The sequence below is a fragment of the Cryptomeria japonica genome, chromosome 10, assembly GCF_030272615.1.
Source record: "Cryptomeria japonica chromosome 10, Sugi_1.0, whole genome shotgun sequence".
Classification (NCBI taxonomy): Eukaryota; Viridiplantae; Streptophyta; class Pinopsida; order Cupressales; family Cupressaceae; genus Cryptomeria; species Cryptomeria japonica.
In genome coordinates this window covers 731,035,728-731,060,777 of record NC_081414.1, presented here as the reverse complement: position 1 = coordinate 731,060,777, position 25,050 = coordinate 731,035,728, and the positions used below count along the sequence as shown (strand labels likewise).

The following is a 25,050-nucleotide window of genomic DNA, read 5'->3' as shown; positions in this document are numbered from 1 at the left end:
GCACAACAAATACGTGACTTATGAGTAGTGTTACTTTCTTATCTAGAGTAGGAGAATTAATATACACTTTTTCTTTTCTAAATTTCATGCATTTGTGTTTGGTGATGAGTTTCCAGAGATGGGCTCACGTTTGGAAGTTTGGAGATTAAATTTCATCACTTTTATGATGATCAATCGTAAGCTCCTTTTTCCATTACCAAGAATCATATCCAGTAGCGCTAAAACTCTGATATTTTTACATCCACTTCTTTTTTATTGTGAATAGATTGAAGAAGCAACTCTAGGAAGATGGGCTTTGGTTGCCTTAGTTTAAAAATAAAATTGTTTTGGTTGGGTTTCATAAAATTTTCTAAAACTCTACCCATTTTTTCTCATCAAGATGACAAGATCGTTGACAGCATGAAATAGTTTATGCAGAATCTTGAGGTAAGTCACTTGCTATGGCTTCACTGAGTTTTAGTTTATGGAATTTGTTTTTTTTATGTGTTTTATTTCATTCTAAAACAATTTTATTGTTATCTGTTAAATTAAGGCATCGGTTCTGTGCTTGTGAGTGCAGGCGGTATTTTTACAAAGATGGTATTGGATTGCAGACCTTAGTAGATATTTTGATATGAAAAGGGTGGGATTCTTTGTCATTTTGTTGGCCGACTTTTCTGCCAAGATTGGTACTCAAACAAGGATTTGTTTTTGAGCCCTTTCATTTGGAATTTTGGATAGTCCAAATTTTCATTGAAGTGCGAGAGCATGAGGTATTTCTGAAGTGTGTGCTAAATTTGAGGGCTTGCTAGATAACTACTTGTTCATAAATGAGTTTTTAAACATATGGGTTTTAGTTTCATGGTCTAGATTGCTACTAATACTAAATACCCAGTCAATGATTAAGAAAACAGAGAGCATAATAAACCCAATTAGAGTGAAGACTGAGTTGCATGAAGATACAGAGCTGTCGGGGCCCTTCATTATTTGTATGGCTATGGCCAATCTTGATATCGAGACAGTTTTTGTAGATCATACATGTGCACCTCCTAATGGAGCTCAAGCATCAACTCCTTCAAATGAGCCTCTTGTGGAGGTATGCCCAAAAGGAGCAACCTTTCCTATTGCTCCTCATAAAGTGAATTAACTGGTACAGAACTTTCACTCATTTAGCCTTTACATTCAGCAATTTTTTAATTTCTTTTAATTCAATTATATTTCGCTATTGTTGCTAACAAGGAAAGATCTTATTGATTTGATTTCAGCCATTTCAACCCACAGATGATCCTCCTACTTGTCTGGGGTTGATGGCATGTCCAAATCCTTCTCCTCCACATCCTGCATCTCTAATGCCACCTCCAAATTGAGGTGAATTTACTTGATAATAATCCTGGGACATGGCTTCTCGAAGCACTAGTTGTGTTTTGAATTAAAAGAAGCATTTCACAAGCTTAATGGCATGGAAAATAACTATTATTTCCTATGAGGTGCATCAGATAACATTGTCTATTTTAGGTCTCTGAAGACATGAAAGATTATCTGATCTTCTATATGATATTCCAGTATATAGAAAATTAAATTTGCTAATTCTTTTTATTGCCCCAGCTGCTTTACTAAAGCGACTTAGAACCCTGCCTTCAAATGGTCCTGCAGTTGACTATCAGTCTGCTGATTCTGAGCATCTTATGAGGTACATTCAGACTGGACATTCAAAGTTATTTTTTGCACTAGCAGGTTCACTCGTAGTTACACAAAGAATAGTCTTCATATTTTCTAAATGCTGAAACTTAGCATTGCTGTTTTCTTACAAGGTGAACTATCCGGGCTCTCATTCCATGTACTCACAAGATGATCTTCCCAAAACGGTGGCAAAAACTCTTAATCAGGGTTCAAATGTCACGAGTATGAATTTTCATCCTCAGCAGCAGACAAATATGTTAGCTAAATTCCACATTAAATGAAGTTGAATTATTATTTCAATTTGGAAGATGCAACTTTGGTTTTGTTAAGTACAGAGATTATTAATCCTTCTTGGAAATTTGGATTCAGTTGGAACAAATGTTAGTGACGTTGCAATTTGAGAGGTAGCATCTATGGAAAAGTTAGTACAATAAACCTTTAAAGTTTAGGACATTTCTGCCAGCTCAATGAGCAATGCAGGTGGGTGTAGTTCAATGGGCTTGAATTTTAATTTTGAATGAGAAACATGAAAAAATATTTGCTGGAATGGGCAGTTATCGTTTTTTGGATATAATGTTATATATGCTTTCTGTTATGTTGTCTGAGGCAGCCCAATTAAAAGACCCAGCTGTATCAGTGAATCCTTGTATCTGGATACCAGATGGACAAGTACAAGTGAGTCTGTTATTTGTATTCTCAAGGAAAATGCTTAGATAACTTGACATCAGTGCATTGCCATTAATAATAAAGAGGAGAGGTCAAATTGAGAATAAAGAGAAAGAGGTTTGATGGAGGAGCTCTTATATCAAGCATAGTCAACAATTCATGTGTTTCCTTTGTCATCTAGGTGACTTAAGTATACTTCAATGAAAGGTGATCTACGGGAGGAAAATTTGACTAAGTATCCAAAAATTTCCATTGCTCCTAAATTGGAGCGATCTTCCTAAAGATCACCTCCTTTACCCTCATCTTGGAGCAATGTGGACTTCTTTTGCATATTTGAGGGTAATGAATGAGTTTATTGCCTTTAGCATCATGTTGATCATGGAAGGACGTAAATACATCATGGTTTTGACAAAGGAATGGAGGGAAGATGGCAAAATTGAAAGACTTCCACTGCTCACATATTTCAGCGATCCTCCTTGAAGTGATTTCCATTGCTGGAATGAAAGGGCTAATTTTCATTGATCATGTGTTAGAGTGAAATTTTGAAGTGCATTTTCTCCAAATTGAAGCAAATTTCTTCTTTTGTCATTAAATGGATGTGATTGCACCTTATAAAGAGGAAAGTTGTATGAAGATTGGATAAGTGGTGAAACATTTCCATTGCTCTCAAAAAAGAGTGATGTCTTCTTGATACACTTCCTTTGCCACCCTTTTGGAGCGATTTGAACCTCTTTGGGCATATTTGAGGATGTCGAGCAAATTTAGTGCCTTTGGCAATCATTTTGATTATTGAAGAGGAGAGATGCATCATCATTTTGACAAAGATAAGGATGGGGATAGTAAACTTGAAGCTACTTCTTTTTCTCATGAAAAAGAGCGATGTCCTCTTGAAGACTTCCTTTGATCCCAGATTTGAGCGATCTCCTCTAGGAATGGCTTAAGACATATGAATTTCCCTCTAGTCACCATATGATGTCTTGGTTTGAGTCATAAAGTCAATCAGCAACCTGAAATTTGGTTAAGTGTAAGGCTATTTCCTTTGCTCTCAGATTTGAGCGATCTGCCTTCAAACACTTCCATTGCTCTTAATTTTGAGCGAACTTCCTAGAAGATCACTTCCTTTGCTCACCAATTTGAGCGATCTGCCTTGAGAGGATTTCCTTTGCCACTAATTTTGAGCAACTATCCTAGATAGTGTTTCATTGCCTCCAACCTTAAGTGACTTCCATTGCTCACAAAAAAGAACGATGTCCCCTTGAATGACTTCCATTGCTCACAAATTTGAGCAAACTGCATGGAAAGCACTTCCTTCGCCCCCAAATAAGAGCGGTTTTCTCTTGAGCACTTCCATTGCTCTAGAATTTGAGCGACATTCTCTAAGCCACTTCCTTTGATCATAGATTTGAGCAATCTTTGCTGATGGGACTTCCTTTTCTCACAGATCTGAGTGATGAGCATCTTGAGCATTTCCATTGCTAGTGTTTTTTAGTGATGAGCATCTTGAGCACTTCCATTGCTCATGATTTTTAGTGATCTGCCTTGAGTGACTTCCATTGCTGTCAAAAAAGAGCGATGTCCTCTTGAGACTTCCTTCGCCTCTGATTTTGAGCGATCCACCTTGATAACTACTTCCTTTGCCCCCAAATTTGAGCGATTTCCATATAAGACGCTTATATTGCTCCTCAATTTGAGTGATCTCCCCTAGATACACTTATTAGACCTGCAACACATGAATAAAAAAGAGATTATATCAAATTAAGGTGTGTAAAAGCTATATGTCATGAGTATTTGATACCATACTTGTTTGTTTTGCAGATAGGAAGGGATGATGATACAAATTGTGAAGCAGCACCTTGAAGGAATAGGAGAGAGGTGATTGCAAGACCTACACCATCATGCAACTTCAAGAAAAAAACTTCATCAGAAAGCACAAGGGTATCAAGGAAGGAAGGCTCTAAAGTACTCTCACCGCATCAGGATGACATGAAAAGGTCAAGACCTTGAAGTATAAAGAGATATCACACAACTATCTGAAGGCAGGATAAGCAAGCAAGGATGGATGAATGATGCTTCCCATCATCACACCAAGCATTGAGCAAGTGACTAATGTTGAGTATCAAGAGATATCTCTCAACATCCCTCCATGATGATCTACCAAGTACACATACAAATTGAGGTGGTGTCCCAGTCATCACTCCACCAATCAAGAAGTTCTCCATCAGCATGTCTTGATTCAATGCACCAAGCTTATCCATGGGGGCACAAACTCCAATGTACCTACCCCCACTATCTATTGGTCAAACGCTAAAGAGGATATGTGTCCAAATGTTGTAATTATTTCATTGGCCAAAATAGAGTTTGTTGTAACAATGGATTTCACCTCGAACTTCTCTCTCAGAGAAGAACTCGTTAACAAGGGATTTCACCTCGAACTTCTCTCGCAAAGAACTCATTAACCAAGGGATTTGACCTCGAACTTCTCTCACAGAGAAGAACTCATTAACAAAGGATTTCACCTCGAACTTCTCTCGCAGAGTCGAACTTCTCTCGCAGAGAAGAACTCATTAACAAGGGATTTCACCTCGAACTTCTCTCGCAGAGAAGAACTCATTAACAAAATCTTCAAGACAATGAGGCTCCTGAAATGTCAGACTCGCTCTGAAGCTGGAATTTCAGGCTCCCTCTAAAGCTGAAATGTCATATTCTCATTTTAAAATAAGAAACCTTTTGAATTTACATTAGACCTTGGCTCCTCCTGAGGTGTCCCTATGTTGATTTCTGCAGAAGAAGCTAGATGAGAAGACCTGAATTTGCAATCTTGAGCAATGTGACCATATTTGTCACACCTATAACATTGAATGTGGGATAAGTCCTCCTTCCTTTTCGGTTCTGAAATGGGATCTAATTCTTTGTCTCTATCCCTCTTTCTTCTTTTGCCTTTTTCCATAGAAGAATGAGTAACAAGGACTTGATTTTCTATATCATGATGATTTCGCCCAATACCTCTCACCTCCAATCTGCATTCCTCTTGAATACAATCATCTCTCAACTGATCAAACTTGGGTAGATCATTTCTTCCACTAATACCTTGAATGAAAGATTCCCAAGAGTTGGGAAGTCCATTCATGGCTAACATCACCAAGTCTTTATTAGCAAAAGATTCTCCAATTGCACTGAGCTGATCCTTTAACTTTGTAATTTTCATGAAGTATGAAATGACTGATTCTTCTTTATCCATTTTAACATGCAGCAGTTGACGTCTCAAGGCTAGAGCTCTATTGGTGTTGTTGAATTCATACAGGTCCTTCAGAGTCTGAAACATTTCTTTGGCTGAACCCAACTTAGAAATAATAGGAACCAGATGATCCTTAATAGAATCAATCAGAATTTTCTTAGCCATAGTCCCATTCTTTCTCCATTGAACTTTCTCTGCATCAACAGAAGGTTTTGCAACATCTTTTGAAACATAATCATGGAGATCATTCTCTTCTAGAGTAATCAGAATTCTAAATTTCCAAGAAGAGAAATTTGATGACCCATCTAGCCTATCTTCTACTTTCAATCCGTTCACCATTAAGAATGACTTAGGCAAACAACTGAAAGAAATAAAGAACTTAAAAATCTGGTTCTGTATCGATCTTCTAAACCTGCTTTGATACCATGTTAAATTTGAACCAGAATTTATTAAAGAAATCACAAAATTTAAGAATGACAAGGACACAAAAGACTTATCCTGGGAAAACCCTCCACCTGAGGGTGAAAACCCCAGCCCACACAAATATGATCTTTATTATATCTCTGAAAATGAATACAATTGTTGATAGTTTCAGATTACTATCAATCACAATAAGATAGTTTCTATCAATCACAATAAGATAAGATTGATTCTCTACAAATCAATCATGACAATGAAGTCAAAAGATACATCTCGAACACATTCTATAAACCTTCATAAATCTGAATCACTGAGAACAGAAAACATATAATATTAATGAACTGACAGACTTCATACATAATGTTCTCAACTTGCCACAGACAAACGAGAGAAGCCAGCAATATAAAGAATCAGAATTGCAAGTGAAGAGACACCACGAAGGAAGAAGAAAAGACACCAACAGTTACATCTTCACTGACAGCCATATGGACATGAAGAGTCACCGACAGCCACAACTACACCATCAGCCACATAGACATGAAGAGTCACTGGCAGAGAAGTGAAGAGACTATATGGTGGAGATGAAGAGTCACATACAGGGAAGTGGAGAGACTCCACAGTGGAGAGGAGTTAGATCTCTATCGCAGCTATAAATCTTCAACAATAGTAATATTAATAAGATTAAGATAGGCTGCAATATGTATGACAGTCACACTTAATATACATTCAAAATAATTGAAAGACAAATATATTCACAGTCTCAGTACTTAATCTATTCTGATTCTTCTATTCCCAAAGGCAGATGGGTGCTGCTAGGGAAGGGTAGAGTAAAACCACTTCAATAGAAAGCCCCAAGGGTGAAAGGACTCCTCTTGAAATCTGGGCTGCAGGCCCCAAGGGTGAAGGGACTGAGTTTCGGTAATCTGGGCTACATTAAGGAGGTGGTGTCAAGCGCCCTAGGCAGTCAAGCCCTCTTCTGGGAATAGGGTCAGATTGGTTTGGGTTTAGGCATGGTTTTAATGGCATCATAAGTTATATAACAAAGAATTAGTTAGTTATGCTCAATTAATAGTGATAGAAGATAGTGACATAGATGTTGCTCTTGGGAATTGATAGTGTATAAATAGGGAACATTACACATCCTAAGGCTAAAGACTACAAAAATGTTGCCAAGCTAACACTAAACCACACAAAACACCTAACCTAGCCAGCGAGAAACGGGGTCCCCATTTGCAATGGGGTGATGTGTGAAAACGTCACAACAAGTTGGAGGAAGCCGCAAGGAACAAGAAGATAGATGTTGAAAAAATAGAGGTATATATATCACAGTCCATTCAGGTTTTATTGCCATTAGCAAATGATTGCCAAAAGGAAGGCATCACTGTTGTTTGATTGAAGGAGATCCAAAAGGTTTAATTCACCCATCTAAATGAAGCTACCCAAGTTTGATCAATCACAAATTAAAGATCTTGGGTGTCAAGTTTATTAGAGCTGGTTGTTGGAGCAACTTAGAGCTGGGTGTCAAATATTGTCAATCAGCCACTGGTTGAAGATCATTGCAAGGGAGATCAAGAGGATCTCTGCCATTTATTAAAGAAGTCATCAAAGTTTGATATAGATGCAGTTGTTAAAGGAAAGATTGTGAGGATGTGCAAAGTTTGAAGCAAATTGCGAAAGATGTGCTAAATTCTGAGCCAAGGCAGAGTCAAAGTTCTAGAGGAAGATGATGCCACTAAGCACAAAGGGAGCCATGAAGAAACAAAGCCATAGCTGAAGGAGAAGATTCGCTGAAGAGAGGTAAAAACATGAGGTATGCATGGTAATGAGATGTAAATGGGCATACGTAATGGAATTGTATTTTTGGGCAAATGTTTGGGTGATTTGGAATGCTTATTGTACCTGAGTTGCTGTAGGGGGTGCATGATCAATTGTACCTAACACCCCAGAGTTTTTTGGTCCAAATATGTAAAACTTAGCCATAGGCAAGTTTAATTTCCTCAGGTGTTTTTAAGCAGTGCATGTAATCATGTAGCGTGTATCCTCTTGTGTATAGAGAGGATGTGGCATCAAGTTGTGGAATTAAGCTTGATAGTAAATCATAAAAGTTGAATCTTTGATTAAGGGGGAAAAGTGAGATGGAGTAATCTCAAAGTGTGAGGGACCAAGGTAATAATTACTGGAGAGTTTAAGATATTGATGAACCATGTAGATGAAAAGGATTCCTACAGAACTAGCAAGTATAGCGGCTGGTTACCCATGTATCTTGGTAGGTGGATTGTTTTTAATATGGACGTAATAATCATTTCTAATAAAGTACAGAAGAAGAAGCTAGGATCCCTGAGCACCAGCAGTGTGAATCTATGGAAGGTGTTAATGAAGGAAATTGGAAATGGTGGCTGTGATTACGGAAGAGTGTTGGAGATTGTAATCCCAACTACCAATGTGAGTGCATTCACATCACCTGACAAAGTACAGCTGCAAGAGTTAATATTTGAAGACTATTATTTATTAACCTTATCTTTTCTGTCCAGATCTTAAATCTTATCTTACCAACAAATTTATTATTTTGCAGTAGCCCATGTGTTGCCCATGCTCTACAGACCTTGAGCTATGGTTCATTTATGAATCATATTATTAGTTGACAACAACCCATCTGCAGCTCTTCCATCTTCTATAAATTGTAATGAGTTTGCAATTGCTACTCACTCTTTGGAGTCCAGCTCTGCATAGATATATAGACTTGCAAAGAGCTATGAAGCTCAGTTGCAATCTTTCAGTCTGACTGAGATAATTCTGTTTCTATTTCTGCTCCCTCTATTTTCTGCAGTATGATATTTTGAGATATAGGGATGATTATGATGCCCCTGGGCTATAGTGCACTACAATGGCTTACAGTCCTTATGGAGCACAGTAATAAGTATTTTTGTTTTAGATTTTTAATATTATCTATTTGTGCTGTATGCTGATGATATTGTTTCTAAAATTCATTCAACTTTATCTTTGTTAGGCTTTTCTCTTGTGGAACAAGTAAATAAGGTATATCGTTCCTGGTAGAATGGAATGAAAGTGAAGGAGAAACCAAGAGAAATTATTCTGATTTCTGGAAGCATTCCTTGGGTGTTGTACAGTTTGATACAACAAAGAATCAGTTTTTGGCAGGTGGAGATGAATTTCTAATTAAGTTCTGGGTCATGAATAGCACTAATATTTTGACAACGACAGAGGCTGAGGGTGGTTTGCCAATAAGAATCTGATAACTGTTATAAGTGTATTAGTAAGAAAAGAATGGTGTTGGTAAAATTCAGAATTTTGTTGCTATGGGTTTCTTGGCCATATATCAATGCATTTTCCTTATATACAGTAGATATTAAGCCAAGACTTTTAGAGAAATCTACAGACAAGAACGTACAGGCTTCAATTGTAAACAGAATGCCTGCTGTACTAAATACACCCAGTTCTCTCTCTGGTGTGATGGAACGTACAGACAGACCTCCACCAGCTGTGTCTATGAATGGTTTTGTAAGGGATGTCCTTAAGAATTTCCTTTAAAAACATATAGGATCATGTCTGTTCTTTTGAATATTTATAGAGAATATTTTCAGTTATTTTAACATCTCTTAAGAAAAAAATAGAGATTCCATTATTCCTCTTTTTGTCCTGATACTTACAAGAAATTTACATTTGAGACATGCAGAATAGTATAGATGGCAATCAAAGAGTAGGTATTAAGCCAAGACTTTTAGAGAAATCTACAGACAAGAACAAGAATTGGAAATTGACTGAGATCACTGATTAAATCCAGTGTAAGTCTCTCAGGTTACTAGATGTGATACATTCAAATCTTTGTTATAAAGGCATTGTGAAAGTAGGATACACATTCCACCGTGTTTCTTTATAAAAGTAGTTATACATGTCTTTTGCAGGTTGCAAGACTGATATACACCAATTCTGGTATTGCTGTTTTAGCATTTGCATCAAATGCACTCCACAAACTGTGGAAATGGCTACAGAATGAGAGAAATCCATCTAAAAAAGTAAGACTCTTTAATTAAAAAATGTATGTATTTCTTAAAAAACTGTCTTTTGAAGTGACTAATGTTCTCCTCTACAGTCCACCACCAACATTCTACAACAGATGTGGCAGCCAGCTGGTGGGATTGTTATGACTAATGATATCAGTGGCACGAATCCAGAATAAGCTGTTGCTTGCATAGCACTTTCTAAGAATGATTCCTAGGTGATGTAATGTCTGTGTCTAGTGGAAAGGTCTCCTTATTCAATATGATGACATTCAAGGTGCATCTTTTTAATTCAGAATTTTCTTTGTGTTTATAACTACAGTTTCATAACAAGGGCTTATAAATTTTCAAAATCTGTTCTTTTGCAAACATGACTCTGTTGAGCTGGTCAACTTAGGAATTATATTTCTAATCAGGTTACTTATCAGGTTACTTGTTTCCTGTCTGTAACCAATGGTTTGGTAATAAAGTGTTTTGTGGCATGCTAATGAGTGTTAATGGCAGGTCATGACAACTTTCTAGGGTCCTCCTCATGCAGCTACTTTTCTGGTTTTTTGACCACAGGATAATAACATCATTGCAATTGGAATGGAAGATTCAACAATCCAGATATACAATGTTCGAATTGATGAGGTGTTACTGATGAGTCTTTCAATAAGTAACATTTTCTTTCTTCCTTTTATAGAGCGTCTTAAAAAATAGTAGCCTCTAACTTGTGTCTTTTTAAAATTTGTGTAAACTACCCAGGTAAAATAAAAGCTAAAGGGCCACCAGAAGAAAATTGCAGGCTTGGCATTTTCACATACTTTGAATATGTTGACATCCTCAAGGGCTGATGCCCAGGTATGCCTTTTCTTTCTTTATCCATTTTGTATGCCATTTTGTATGTTCACAACTTGTAGGTTCTAATTATAAATGGTTGGCCAATGTTCTCCCAGCTATGACTGGAGCATAGATGGACGGAAGAAATAAAAATAAAAATTTATGCAATTACAGCCAGGAATATCATCGCCACCTGTTGGGGAATACAAGAGTACAGTTCTATAATGATCAAGCTCACTTGTTGGTTGTTCATGAGAGCCAGCTTGCTATATATGAAGCTTTTAAGTTGGACCATTTGCGCTGTGTAAGGACTTGTTGGCGGGTGGAAATTCCAGTTTATTAAGTGATTATGATGTTAGCTACATTCTGTATGTGATCATATGACTGATATCACATTTTTGCACTGCAGTGGAAACCTCGTGATTCTCTAGCTGCTCCCATTTTAAATGCGGTATATTCATGTGACAGCCTCCTAGTACTGGCAAGCTTCTGTGATGGTGGAGGAGTATTTGATGCAGAGAGCTTGAGGCCACGCTGTCCTATTGCACCTTCTGCATATTTAGCATCAGGCATGAACAGGTAAGCTGGCTCGTAGAAGAACAATTAAGTGATACGTGGATAAATGGATTGAGCGTTTTATGATTTGATATATTACTTGACTATTCATGCAGTGTCTATCCTCTAGTAATTGCATCACATCCATCTGAACCAGATCAGTTTGCTCTTGGAATGACCGATGTATGAGTTCATGTCATTGAACCTTCAGAATCCAAAGGAAAATGGTGTCTGGGGCCTCCTCTGGATGATGGCACTGTTGCATCGAATCCAACATTAAGCAATCATAGTTCAGAACCAGCTCCAAGGTAGTTCATTGCATTAAAATGCATAACACAAGGTGCTTTGCATTACTTTTTCATGTTTTACACTTGTCTATTTGCAACTCAACCATCGATAACGACAGTCTCTTGGCATAAACATGCCTATGGTGAGTTGCATTTTTTTGAGGCAGTTTCCGTCAAAATTGTAACTTTTACAAGAAGTTGTTAAGTAGTTGAGCTGGAAGTAAATCAACTGTTAAGTGTTATCTAAATGAGCTGTTAGGCAGACTGGTTAATCCTATTAATTCGAGGTTGTGTAAAATATGTGTGATGCCGTTGCAAATAGGATTTCAAATTAATTTTATTCTAAGGAATTATGAATGCCTTAAGCCCTTAAGTATAGCAGCACTGATTAAGAACAGGAAAATCATTTTAAATGAGCAGAGATTAAAGCCTATCTTAAATAAAAAGGCTCGTCAAGCCTATCTTAAATAAAGGGAACAGAGTTGTTTTCGAGAGCACCATGGAGGCACTAAAATAGCATGAAGCAAAATCGAAAAATGCATAGTTAGTAAGTAAAATCCTTACCTACAATAATCTCTTCGTCGGCAAACTCGAAAAAGTGATCAGAGCATTCAGCAGTTGTTGATCTGAAGTTTACTTTCTTTCTGTGTGCAAACAAAATACGAATATAAAGAAGAATTATTCATAGAATACACTGGAATCTCTTCCCTCATCAAGACAGCTGGAGAAGCATTCCCTGTTTAATCAAGAAGAGGGGTCTCACTTTGGTTTTAGTTGATAAAGGTGGTTGCAATTCCAGTTTTCACACCTTCCGGTCTTTTAAATTCTGTGCAGATAATTCCCTATTTCTGCAGGCATCTAATAATTAATGACATGCTGAATGTCAGGTAAATCAAGCCCCGTTGACGCATTTTCAATTGCCACTAAGCCATCTTTTTTTAGCAGCTTTGAAAGCTAAAATTGCATACTCTATTTCTTACTGATCCTTTCCTCCATGTATTGTCACAGCTTCTACACCTTTCAAAAGGAGATATTCATGGATAACATTCGCATCTGCCTTGTTTTCGTAGAAGATGAGAACAGGGGATGAAGGCTTCGGCACACATTCCAATAGTTAAACAATCTTCGCCTCTTGTTTGACATAATCCGCGTCCTGTATAACATTCAAGTTTTCTGGCACCAGCTCTACCAACATTCACAGTTACAGGCTTGACCAGAGCGCTTCTTGCAAAATGTTGAACCTTTTTGGCATAGTTGCAGAAAAGGGCAAGGTTTAAGGTTAGGCTTTAAAATGATTAAAAAACCTCTCAAATTTTATCCGCAAATCCGAGATCGTCCAGCTTATCTGCCTCATCTAGAGTTAGGTACTTGCAGCAGGGATGAATCCTAATAATTCAGTCTGTGTTCATTATGAAGCTATGTTTCTCAAAATTCATCACTGCTATTCAAAAAGGGATACTGTACCATTTTCTAAAATTCATATCATCAAGTTCAAAAACTACAAGCAAAATCTATTCAACTGTTGCAGCAGCCCACAAAAACCTCTTGAACTAACAACATGACACAAAATAAGAGACGATTTTACAACGTCTATTACAATTTTTACACCTCGTTGTCTTTTTTTAACTATTTTTTAACATTTGTCAAGACAAATAACAGCTGTCTAGAGATGGCAGATATAAATCAATTAAAAACAAAATTGTAAATTTGGCGGGCAAAACTTTAGAGGTGATGGGAGAGGGAACTTATATGATCTAAAAATATATAATATTATATTATTATTTATTATTTATTAGACTAGTATTATTGCAATTGGTTGCACACAATTTTCATGTTATTACTCAATTGTTCGTCCATCAATTATATCCATGAATTTTTTCTTTGAATGTTATTTTTCAATTTTTAAATAGTTAAAATGCATAATTTTTAAGTTTTCAAATAATAGAAATTGTTTTTCTTCAATCTTATTGACTCAAACAATTTGTATCTTATTCCCAGATTTCTTAGATCCACTTTCTTCTCTTTTGCTACAAGTAAATATTTAAATTTTCTAATTAGGATAAGGGTTAGATATAAAGTTAATTAGAGTTCGGGTTAAGGATCAATTAATCTTATTGATAAGATTTTTGATTTAGGGCAAGGGTTAAATTGTGGTTAAGATTCAAAGAGATTAGGAATACAATTCAATTTAGATTAGAGTTATAATTGGAATTAGAGAGAAGACTTATATTAGAGTTAAACTAGGGTAAGGGTTAAGATTAGCATTCATTTTAGGCTAGGGATTATAGTTAGGTTCAAATAAAATTACAACTTAATTAGGATTAGGATTCAATTAAAATTACGAAACTACAAAATTATTAATCTCTTGTATTTGTTAATCGTTTCCAAAAAAGCATACTCAATTATTAGTCAATAGACTATCTCCTATGGAGGCACCCCGCCACCGGAAAATTATCTCACGCCATTAAACTGCTGTTATTTTTGGGTTGTTTTCTGCCATTCACACCGGAAAACGTTTTGTCCATCTGTTTTTCCCTTTCGCACCGTTTTCGTCAATGGAAACTCCACAGCTGCTTGGCCCCACTATCGGAATGTTCTCACGTTGGTAAAATTCGATATCGGACAAAAATTTATGTCTCCTTTAGCATACTGAAATTTTAGGTTGCCAAAAAAAGGTTTACGATGCTTATATATCTGTTCATCGCTATGGGACTGTTTTAAACATTTTTTAAGTGGAAGCACATATTGTGCTTAATTGGTTGTCGGTAACTAGCTCACTTGCACCAAAACGAGGTGCAATGGTTACGTCGATAGCAAGATATAGTTTGGAAAATATATTAAAGGACACAAATAAATTGCATGAAAAAAAATTCCTTTGTTGTTGTGAGTAAGTTGTTCCTAGCATGTGTCATTGTCAAAATTTGTAATGTGCTTCCATTAACCATCAAACTTCTCATAATTTTTCATAGATGTAGTCATCCAAACGTATATGTGAACATTTAAAGGAAAAAGTTCACTCGCATATTTAAAATGGGGTAAGTAATTTAATAAAATTGTATAAAGATATTTTAAATAAAACTATTTAAAAACAATATCATTATAAAATATGCCTAGAATATTTTTTTTGTATAGATTTATTAAAAAGAGTATATATATATCTATAATTGTTAACATTTTCTCCCATTTCTTAAAATAGAAGCATATAAAATGTTATTTAACCTAACCAAACACCTTTAAAAAAATAGTAGAATAAATTGTTATATTAGAATGCTTGATGTGAAAATCTTTGTCATGATATTCAGTCTTGTTTTCATCATCTACCCATAAATTGTAGAACTTGATAATATTCTTATGCCTCACAGTCTTCAATAGATGCACTTCCGAATCATCTGGATTGTGCAGAAGTTTATCGAACCTCGGTTCCAAATCACTTTTATCCCCTCAACTTTATCAAACACCCTATAGTTGTATCATAAATTAAGGAAAAGAGACAAGGATGTAAACAATACAAAGCTTCCCTCAAATGATAAGTCGGAGAGAATGTATATCTATGCAAAACAAAGAAACATACAAGGATACACAGTTTTAAGGCGCCTTTACCCATCGTGTCAGTGTACAGTCTATGTAACCAAAATGATAATAAAACCCTAAAAAAGCAACTGCAGCAGATGTGATACATCGTCTAATCAAAGAGGCACTAAGATAGGACCACACGACGAAGTTCTCTCTGTCCAGGAAAGCCATTAGTAGGAGGCATGACCTCTATGTGGTTGGGAATATCTATCGAGAAATATTTGTCGGCAAGCTACTAAGGATTTTGTACTGTTGTAGCACTATATAAGGCGATGGGAGTGAGGGTGATTTGAGGATGGAAGATTTTATGAACTCCAAGCTTGAAATTTGATTGATCCATTCAATATGAAGTAATGAGCCCTTCTTGGTGGTTGAAGCTTGTAGATAGTTGTGTTTCTTTGCCGATAGGCAATCCCCTGTGGGGGTACACCGTCATCAGAATTGTCTCATGCTGTGAATTCATTATTTGTCGTTGCCGTCGATTTTCTCGGCGGTTTTTCGTGTCATCTCGTTTAACGCGTGGCTAGGGTTTATGGGCTTCTAATTCCATCTATGCTTGACATTAGGGTTTATCATGTAACTCCCCTTGTTAGGTTTTATATTTGTCGATCTTCGCGTCTTCTCGTTGCATCTTTTCTATTCTTGGCCGCAGCGAAGGAAGCACATTTCCAGTTTGCAAGCAAATCAACGCTCCTATAAATTCAAGGCAGAGGGTTCGTTTCACATTAACCGATATTACCGCTTGATTATTTCAGAGGTCTTTGGGCAATCGCAGAGAGAGGAATTGGTTCAAACCAGGTGTGTGTTCTGAGTTAGTAATTATAGTAGTATGTAGATTATTATCTTGATTTGTTCTCGATTTTCCTTTTTTGTTTTTTTGTTTTTTTGTTTTCTTGATTGTTGTCTTTTGTCATCGAATTCGTGTGGTTGAAAGATCATTTATTCGCCTGTGTTTCCAATGATTTGGGAATTTACAACATTCGACAGGGATAGGGCGTAGTTTTTTTTTTTCTGTTTTTTTTGTTTTTTCATCTGTTTGGATTCACATGCGAAGATAGAAATGTTAAAATGGATTGAAAAAATAACACTTAAAAATCTACCTCGGCGAACAATATCTTTTAGTCTGTCAATGCAAGCTTTGCCTTTAATCAGTCCGATTTTGCTCCTCATGCACAATGAAATCATGAAAAAATCACAAAATATGGTTGTATTCCTTCAGATTTCTATACTTTAACTGGAGGGCATCTGTCAATTTTGCCTCGCGTTCTTTGTGCTCTACAAGTTGCTCCCCTGTTTCTGGCTGCAGAGAATAGGAGAAAGGGTGAGCTAAGTCAATTATACCATCACATATCATTCTGAGCAGCTCTGTACTCGCCATTTCTTCTGTCAATTTGATATTTTGACTGATCTTCTATTGCTTGAAAATCAGGTGCCCCTACTCCTCCTCCTTAGACTGTTGGAAATGGAGGACATAGCTTGCTGTAATTTCTGGAAGTAATTGCTGCACTTCTTGGATTTTATTTGACTAAGGAGGTTTAGGAAGAAAAAAAAAAAAAGGTACAGGAAGATGTTTATTGAAGTACATGCAGGCAGTCTAAGAAATTAATGTAAAAAATAATTGTCGGCAATAATGTGTCAGTTGGTTATGTCGCTTGTATTGCAGAGGTGATGTAAAAGAATAACTTGCTAAACAATTTTAAAGGCAGATTATATTTTACAGTAAGGGATCATGTATAGTTTATTTCAGTATTTGTGATAATGTTTTAAGTTGTCAGTTGGGATTGCAAATAATTGAATATTTGAATCTTGAGTTTATCATGATTTTTCAACCTTTCTTTTGAAATCTTATTGTATTTTGACAGCTACAAAAGCATATCAGAATCAGGTAAGGGGTTGATTTCCATTGAGGATCCTTCCCTAAGCCTTGAGAAAGCTTGGCTTTAAATGCTTTAATGGTTTCCCATTAGTATAAGCAAGAAAGATCCCTTTTCAAATGTTCAAAAGCGTTCTTTGCATTCATCGTTTGTAATTTCATCCATTAAAACTCCATTTTCCCTAGGTTATTTTGATTTGAATATTCTCATCCTCGGGTTCAGATTGAGAGTGAAATTATTCCAAATTATAATCAAACATTTATGAATCTACCCTTACTAATTTTCAAAAGATTGTTGGCTATTGACTACCTTGAGCTTCTGCAATACATAGAACTGAATTACCACATAATACCAGAGTTGTTTCCATCATAACGATTAACCAGTGAATCCATCAGTAGAGAAAAAAGAAATTACGTCAAGAATTACAGATTAGAGTTTCAAACTATTTTAATCTCTTAAAGTGCAATTCTGGCAGAAGCATTAAGAATGGGTACAATTGACAATAATAGATAATTTTACAGAAGGCAAACCAGATATTTGAAAACAATAAGAATCTTCTCATCCTTTGATTTTTACATTAGAATTTGGTCTAATATAATTTCTAAATTTTCAACCATAACTAAAAGCTATTTCTAAATTTTCAACTATAACTTAATGTTATTTTGGATATTTAGTTTTCTTTGCTTTTGATTTTCATCCGGATGATGAATCATATAATATGATCCGAAACATTGATTACAGTAACTACTGTATTTATTGTTAACTAAATTCTACAAAAACTTATATAAGAATGCTTGTTTTTGAACTTATTTGCCACAAAGCTGAAAATTCTAACCACAAACAATAGAACTTATTTCTTTTTCTTGAACACCTTTGCATAACTCTCTCTCAGAGGGTGGTTGAGATATCCTACGATGATAAAGGCCCAAAGAGACCACCCGAGGAAGATATGCATCTCTACTTAAGCCCTTGAGATACAGGGGCACTTTGTTTATGGAGACAGAGGAAAGCTTTCCTGACTTATCATCTTCCGCCTTGAAAAATTCAAACCTGCCTTTCACATCATCAAACCATCTGTAACATTTTTCTGAATCTGCTACTTGTATGTACCACTCCTTTGCACCCTTATTTTTACTCTTTTTCGTCATTCTTTACTGCTGAAGACATTGGGATTAAAAAGATACCTGAAAAACAAAAACATGGTCAAAAGATTTGGTAGGCAAGCCCAATTGCTAGAACTACAATAGATTTCAATGTCACATTACCCTGACTAGTGGGTTGTCAATACCAACAAACTATACATTGTGAATGAGTTCCACCCTTACCCTTTTTTATCTACTCTGGTTAATTTCCTCTAGATTGACATACGAGGGAATATGCACTTGAGATCTCCAATAGGCCCTTTTATGGGATACCAGAAGATGTCTCTTGACCATGCATAAATCATGACAGAATGTGGTGAGAGTTCAGATACCCTTATTTAGATTCCTTATCTTGTCTTTCACTACTTGCACATCTGTCACCGTCTGACCTGAAACACCTAAAATACCTGCTCAATACTCTCTAATGTCCTCTTCTATCACTGCTTCTTCTGTAGCATTTTCAGGTGCAAGGAGAAGCATTTCAACAGCCACAAATCTTTGCTGATAGGATAGCTTAACCCAAATTTTCACAAACATCGGATTTGGGCAATGGAAAATTTTACATAAACCATGATCAGAGACATGGCATTGGGGGCTGAGGGTCATGGCTACATCCTACAGTCCAATTGATTCAGAAGTTCCACTATGGGGTTTATACTCTTCCTTGTAAGGTTGATTCGCCATTCATCTCCTTATATCAATCCTTAATTCTTCAAGACATCCAACACTCCTCCTTCATCTCCATCATCTTTCCTCTTGAAGTTGTTGATACTTTCATCTCATTCCAACCACATCATAACATTAATGCCTTGGTCTTCAACTCTTTCATGTTGTTGTAGAGATTTTTGTCCACGATGTTGTAGAGCACTCCTTATTGTCTTCCTTGAACATGTTGATCTTGTCTACAAAACCTTAAAAGAGAGAAAATTTTAAATCATATTTATAAACAACATGAATGATTGTCAAAATTTGCTTCACAAAAACCCTTAAAAATATTTAATTGACACTTTCACAATTAAAACCCTTGTTTCAATTCTGGAAACGAGGTTTCCAAGTCTGGAAAATGCACTTTCAGGACTGGAGATAATCAGTTTGGTGATAAAAATTGCTCGACGTCAGGGTGTATATCTCCTTATTCGCTGGAAAATTCACTTGTCCTAAGATCTGGCTCAGAAATTTGCCTTGCAATCTGATGTATTGTGATGAAAATCACTTCAACCTGGTGTAGTTCACACCAACCTACCCTTAATTCTTCCTTGAATGCATAAATTCACTCATCAAATCTGCCTATTTCTGATCTGAATTTGGTTTGATGCAGGTGTGAATGTGGATGGATTGAAATTTGCCTTTGGAATGATGCAATCTGCTTCAGTTCGCTTGGATCTGCCCTTGGATTAGACTTGAATTGTAGTTGATTTGATGTAGAAATGAAATGTTTTCAACTTACCTATATAGCACTCCATGTTGAATTCACAATCTCCTCCCAAGAGGCGATGTAGGCAATGATTCTTGTTTATTGCAAATCTGAATTAACTCCCATCAAGTCAGCTAGCTTGGAATCTTTTTATTTGCCTTGTAAAATTTCCAATTTTCCTCAAGTCAGCTAACAAGAATTCATGAATTTTGCCTTCCTTGAAGTGGTATAAAGATAAGGTTGAGTAGTAACTAAGAGTAAGAGATGCTCTGACTCGTTCCAATGCTCTTCCTTTAATCAGTCTGATTCTGCTCCTAATTTGCTTGGAATGATGTTGGAAATGAAGTTCTTTTAATCCCTCTCATATAGTGCTCCAAACTTGGAATTGCAAACCCTTGATCAGGCTGACCTTATAAGTATTTTGATTGTGTTTTAAATTTGAAATAGCCAAGACGGCTAGCATACAAGCCTTAACACTACCCTACCGGTTTTAGCACGGGATCATGGACAAGAGAAGCGCAATTTAGGGGTTGTTCTGGACACTGTTTTAGCCTGCTTCAGCAGTCAATTGCTCAAATAGCCCTAAAGTCATCAACAGTCATCTGAACAGAGTGAACTATGGATTTCAGAACATTTACTTATATAACTATAAGAAAAGCAATGTAATTGGTCATTTCTCCAAGCAGGCTGGAAATGACCATTGGTTTGCCATCAAAAGATTCAAATCTGTTCTTCATTTCCAGGCATGATGTTCTTCATGTTCAGGCATGATATTCTTCATCTTCATCTAATAAATTGCTATCAGCAGTACAAATTTATCTATCGATAGTACAAATTGGACCTTTCTCAGGTCCAACCGCTAGTTTTAAGGCTTCTTATATAGATAGCAATTACGACAGTGCACTCAACAGGAAGCATACAATGTATAAAATACAAGCTACCACAATGAGTTGGATTATACAGGTTAAATCTTTGGCACCAATCCCAGTTGTACGAGTTTGAGACCCAATTTGTTAACCGGCACCAAAACTGAGTCTAATCTTGACATTGACGAGCCATTTGTTCTGTCAAGATGTCATGTGAACTTACGTTGTCTAGATTAGAAAAATTATCTCCAATCATAAGCCAAACCTCTTATGGTAGTGAAGTTCATTTATTCTCCAAGGATTTCTTATAGTTGCTAAGGACAATGCAGGTTCAAAGAGCATATTGTACTAATTGTTTAACTGAATGCATATGTTATTTGTTTAAATCATAGAAGCCACATCTAGTAAAAGGGAAAATATGAGAAGTTAACAAAAACATAAAATATTTTTGAGCAAAAGAGATAGAAAATGACATACAAAATTCCTTCCAAAAAGAATATGCAAAATCATGTAAAACTTGATTTTAGATTTTGCTTCAATCAAGCTAATAAATAGTGGGTAATGTCTATCCATTCTCTGTAAGAAAATAAGGTTTCACACATTTCACCTGTGAATAAACGAGACAAGATATGTTTGTTTGTTCTTTTAATTCATTTATTTGAAGGCTTTTCACTGATAATATTTTGATAGGAATATTAAATCTTAGAGAGATAGTAACAATACAGATTTTTTAAATTTAAAGCTGATTACATGTTTTGTACAATTTTTTAAGAACCACATCCAATTCTTAAAAACCTCGGTTCTAATTTGAAAGCTTATTGACATTAATTTTCCAGATAGAAATTACCTAAAACATTATTAAACTTGAACTTGTATTGGAAAATACAAAAGAATGTGAAAATTTCATAATAAATTTGATGTATCCAAATTGAAAAAAATGGCATGCCTTCTAATTCTTTGTTTCATAAGGCCCTCAAAAGACAAGAACTTTCACAAAATACTCCAAGCACCAGATTTGAGTGCATAAACAAAATATTCCAAGCATCGGATTTAAGTACACAAAGAAAGTGAAAATAAAAATTATAATAAACAAATTAAAATGTTTGTATTCAGCCTTTATTTTGAAGATATTTGTTGGATCCAGTTTTTTTCTTATGTGTTTACGTATATGAAATCGAAAGTTGTTTCCTTTATTTTACAAAGGAAAATCTGAAACTCTGTTTTAGATCAATAATAAAACATCCTATTATTCTATCTTTTCCAAATGAAATTCCATCCCCATGGTAGTAACCACTAATATCAAAGTACTCATGATACAATGTTATCTTTCTTATAAAACATCTGTTTTTGAGTTACACTAAGATTTTTTGAGCTTGCGTAATTATACTCATACTTAAGAGAATATATAGAACATATATTGGTATACTCATCTTTTATCTGAGACATGAAAGAACATCAAACTCATGTCGTATATTGGTGGAGTAGGTGTGCGAGCAACAACCCAAGGAGTGGTGGAAGGGAGATATAAACAGAACTACTTTAGGATAAAATAAAAGAGAACAAAAAACGATTCCAATGTAAGGGTCAAATAAATACCTCTTACACGACGTTATTTGGTCCTACATTTTCTTATGATTGGACTTAAAATAACAGAGATGCTGCATACAGAAGATGAAACCCTTGCAAACGACGTTGGCTTCTCAAAGAAGTCGATTCCTATACATGTAGCAAGGACAGGACGTGCACACTTCTCCATCACAACGCAAGTTTGACCTCATTTAAGAAAAACAGTATAATGAGGGGCTGCGTCTATTCTGGCTCCAAAACGGTTGTACGGATTGACTAATACATGTTTTAGTTGCGCGTTTTAAACCGTCGATTTAGCAATAAACCGCTGTGAGACTAACACGTCACTATCATGCTGTACGAAAGGTTCTTTTTGGAGCCAGAATAGTCGCTGTTGTTCATATTTGAACGTGTCTATTCTAGCTCTAAAATGATAGTACGGATTGACTAACACGCATGTCAGTCGTGCGTTTTACACTGTCGATTTTGCAATTAACGGCTGCGATTGACTAACCTATCGCTAAAACGTTGTACAAAAAGTTTGTTTTGGAACCAGAATAGACGCAACCTTCATATTCTGCCTTTTAATTATGCTATTAATTCTGATTGCAATGGGAGTACGATGGCATATGACCTGTCAAGTGCCATGTGAACTTATTTGCCAGTTAATGGTACAAAATAGTCTAGGTTAGAAAACGCTCTACCACCCGTTACAGGAAAAATACGAATTTTTTTAATGAAGTATGACTGTTTTTCTTTTCAGGCGTTTGACAGTAGACGAATCCGGTGGCTATTGCCACAATATATAGCCTATTGGCTTATAATCACTACCAACACTATAATTCACTGCCATAGGTGGAAGCACATATGCAGCAGTGAACATCAATTATAATTGAGGAAATTTGTCATCAACAATTTAGGGGAAAGTATATATTGGGAAGCAATATGCCAAATTTATACCGATAAGATACTGCAACTTGTATATACTATTGTTTCACACGATGAGAAGGAACATTACATTGATTCGAGGGAATGGGAAGGATAAATGCAATTATTGGATATTTATACAACAGATTGCCATTCCAATACTTTAATAAATAAATTTTATTTAAGAGGAATTATAAAGTGTATATTTTTTATATACAAGGAAAATTTGGCCAAAGCTACTTTGGCTCCAAAACGGACCTTTCGTACAGCCTGATAGCGATGTGTTAGTCAATCCGTACTGCCCTTTTGGAGCCAAAATAGACACGTTTGAAAATTTCAAGGGAAAAGAATTAGAATTTTATATTTAATTATAATATTCTAAATTTTGTCATATTTTATTTTTGTCTATACATATTCTTGTAGTGACTAAAAATTAGTTTCATGATTTTTTATTCTTTATTGTTTTTCAAGGTTGTTTTGTACTTTTTTAAAACATACTATTGTATGTTTTAGTTACCATGAGTAAATTTTGGTAACTTTTTATCATATCTTAGTACAAGATTTTGTTCTATTTGATTAAATTATAGCATGACCAAAATTATCAAGATTTCAATCTTGAAAAAAATCATATCTAATTCAATTGATACATGAATAGAGATATTATCTCTAATTTTAGATATTTTAGAAAATAAATATTTAATAATATTTAAACTTTTTTTGTTTGATGGCTATCTTTAATAACTTTTAAAAATATATATATACTATTTAATTTAGTTGGGATGTGCATGGAGTTATTATCTTTAATTATAGATATTTCAAAAAACAAATACTTGAATTCATTTTTCTTTAATAACTTTCTATAAAGAAAATAAATTTTGAGTAATTACACATTAGTTAGTTATTCACCGTCTTAAAGATATATTGTTAATTGATTTTGTTGAACTCATACTATCCAATTTAATTATAATATGCATAGAAATATTATCTTTTAGTTTTAGATATTTTAAAAAATAGTTTTTAAATTCAATTTTAATTTTTATGGCTACCTTTTATAAATTTGTATAAAGGAAACTTTAATATAATTGATTATGTTTAGAACTCAATTAGGGTTAGGATTAGTTAGTGTTAATATTTAAATAGGGTTAGTGTTAGGGTAGGGTTAGGGGTAAGGTTAGGTTAAGTCATGATTAGGGTCACTATTATCATAAAGCTTGGAGTTAGGGTTATGGTTAGAGTTGAATAAGGGTCGAAGTTGAGTAAGGGTTAGGATTAGTACTCAGGCTTAATTTAGATTGGAGTTAGTATTAGGATTCAAATTATAGTTAGAGTTAAAATCAATGTTAAGGTTAGGATTAGGATTCAATTAGTATTAGGATTAGAGTTGATAGAATTAATCTAAAAAAGATAAAGAGGAAGAAGAAAATGATGTCAAATTGTCCAACACCAAGGAGAATAATATTAGTGGTGGCGTGCTCACTTGGAGGAACCAATGCCAAAGGAATAAAGACAATAAAATATAATAGGGGTAATGTGGAAGAATTCTTCGTGCATCAATATATAATTTTCAACATGCAACCTATGTACCTCATGAAGGTTTGAATGTATCATATTAAAAATTATTTTTGTAAAGAATATAAAATGAAGTTCGTAATGAAAATAATAGATTGAAAGGTTATCTAGAAAATGTTTCATTAAAATTTTCATACTTGAACTCAATATAATGAGAGTATATGTAGGTGTTAGACTCTTCTTTTTTCTTAATGATTGTGAAATACGTATCATTTTTTAATATCAATGAAAGGATAATGCGAGTTCTATTAAAAGTCCATTTATTGGTCTAATGTTGGATATAGTTGTAAAAGTTAAGTCATGCCTTTTTTGTATTGATGTCAAGTTTCAAATGTGAGTGTTCAGGCTAAATTTGAACTACAGAGAATTGACCTGAAACTTGTTAGTCCATTATAAACCATAAAAGAAAGCTACAAGAAACTTAGCTTCAACCAATGAAGTAACATGAAATAAACA

General features: G+C 35.2%; 1 protein-coding gene across 14 annotated transcripts in view; it reads left to right on the top strand.

The window, feature by feature from the left end:
- Nucleotides 1-19,966, top strand: part of LOC131045569 (disease resistance protein RPV1-like) — a 40,204-nt gene extending 20,238 nt beyond the window's left edge. Inside the window, exons 3-18 of one of the 14 annotated variants that reach the window (XM_059212042.1) lie at nt 117-176; nt 380-426; nt 560-1,129; nt 1,245-1,347; nt 1,585-1,669; nt 1,791-1,881; nt 9,675-9,783; nt 9,904-10,014; nt 10,092-10,276; nt 10,564-10,632; nt 10,747-10,842; nt 10,938-11,125; nt 11,231-11,400; nt 11,493-11,684; nt 12,498-12,550; nt 12,672-13,458. Coding sequence is in view for 1 of the 14 variants with exons in the window: in XM_059212054.1 (XP_059068037.1) it covers nt 9,675-9,679 (5 nt within the window). In the remaining 13 variants the exon portion in view is untranslated. The other 13 variants (XM_059212045.1, XM_059212041.1, XM_059212051.1 and 10 more) reach the window with 13 other exon arrangements.
- Nucleotides 19,967-25,050: the final 5,084 nt, after the last annotated feature.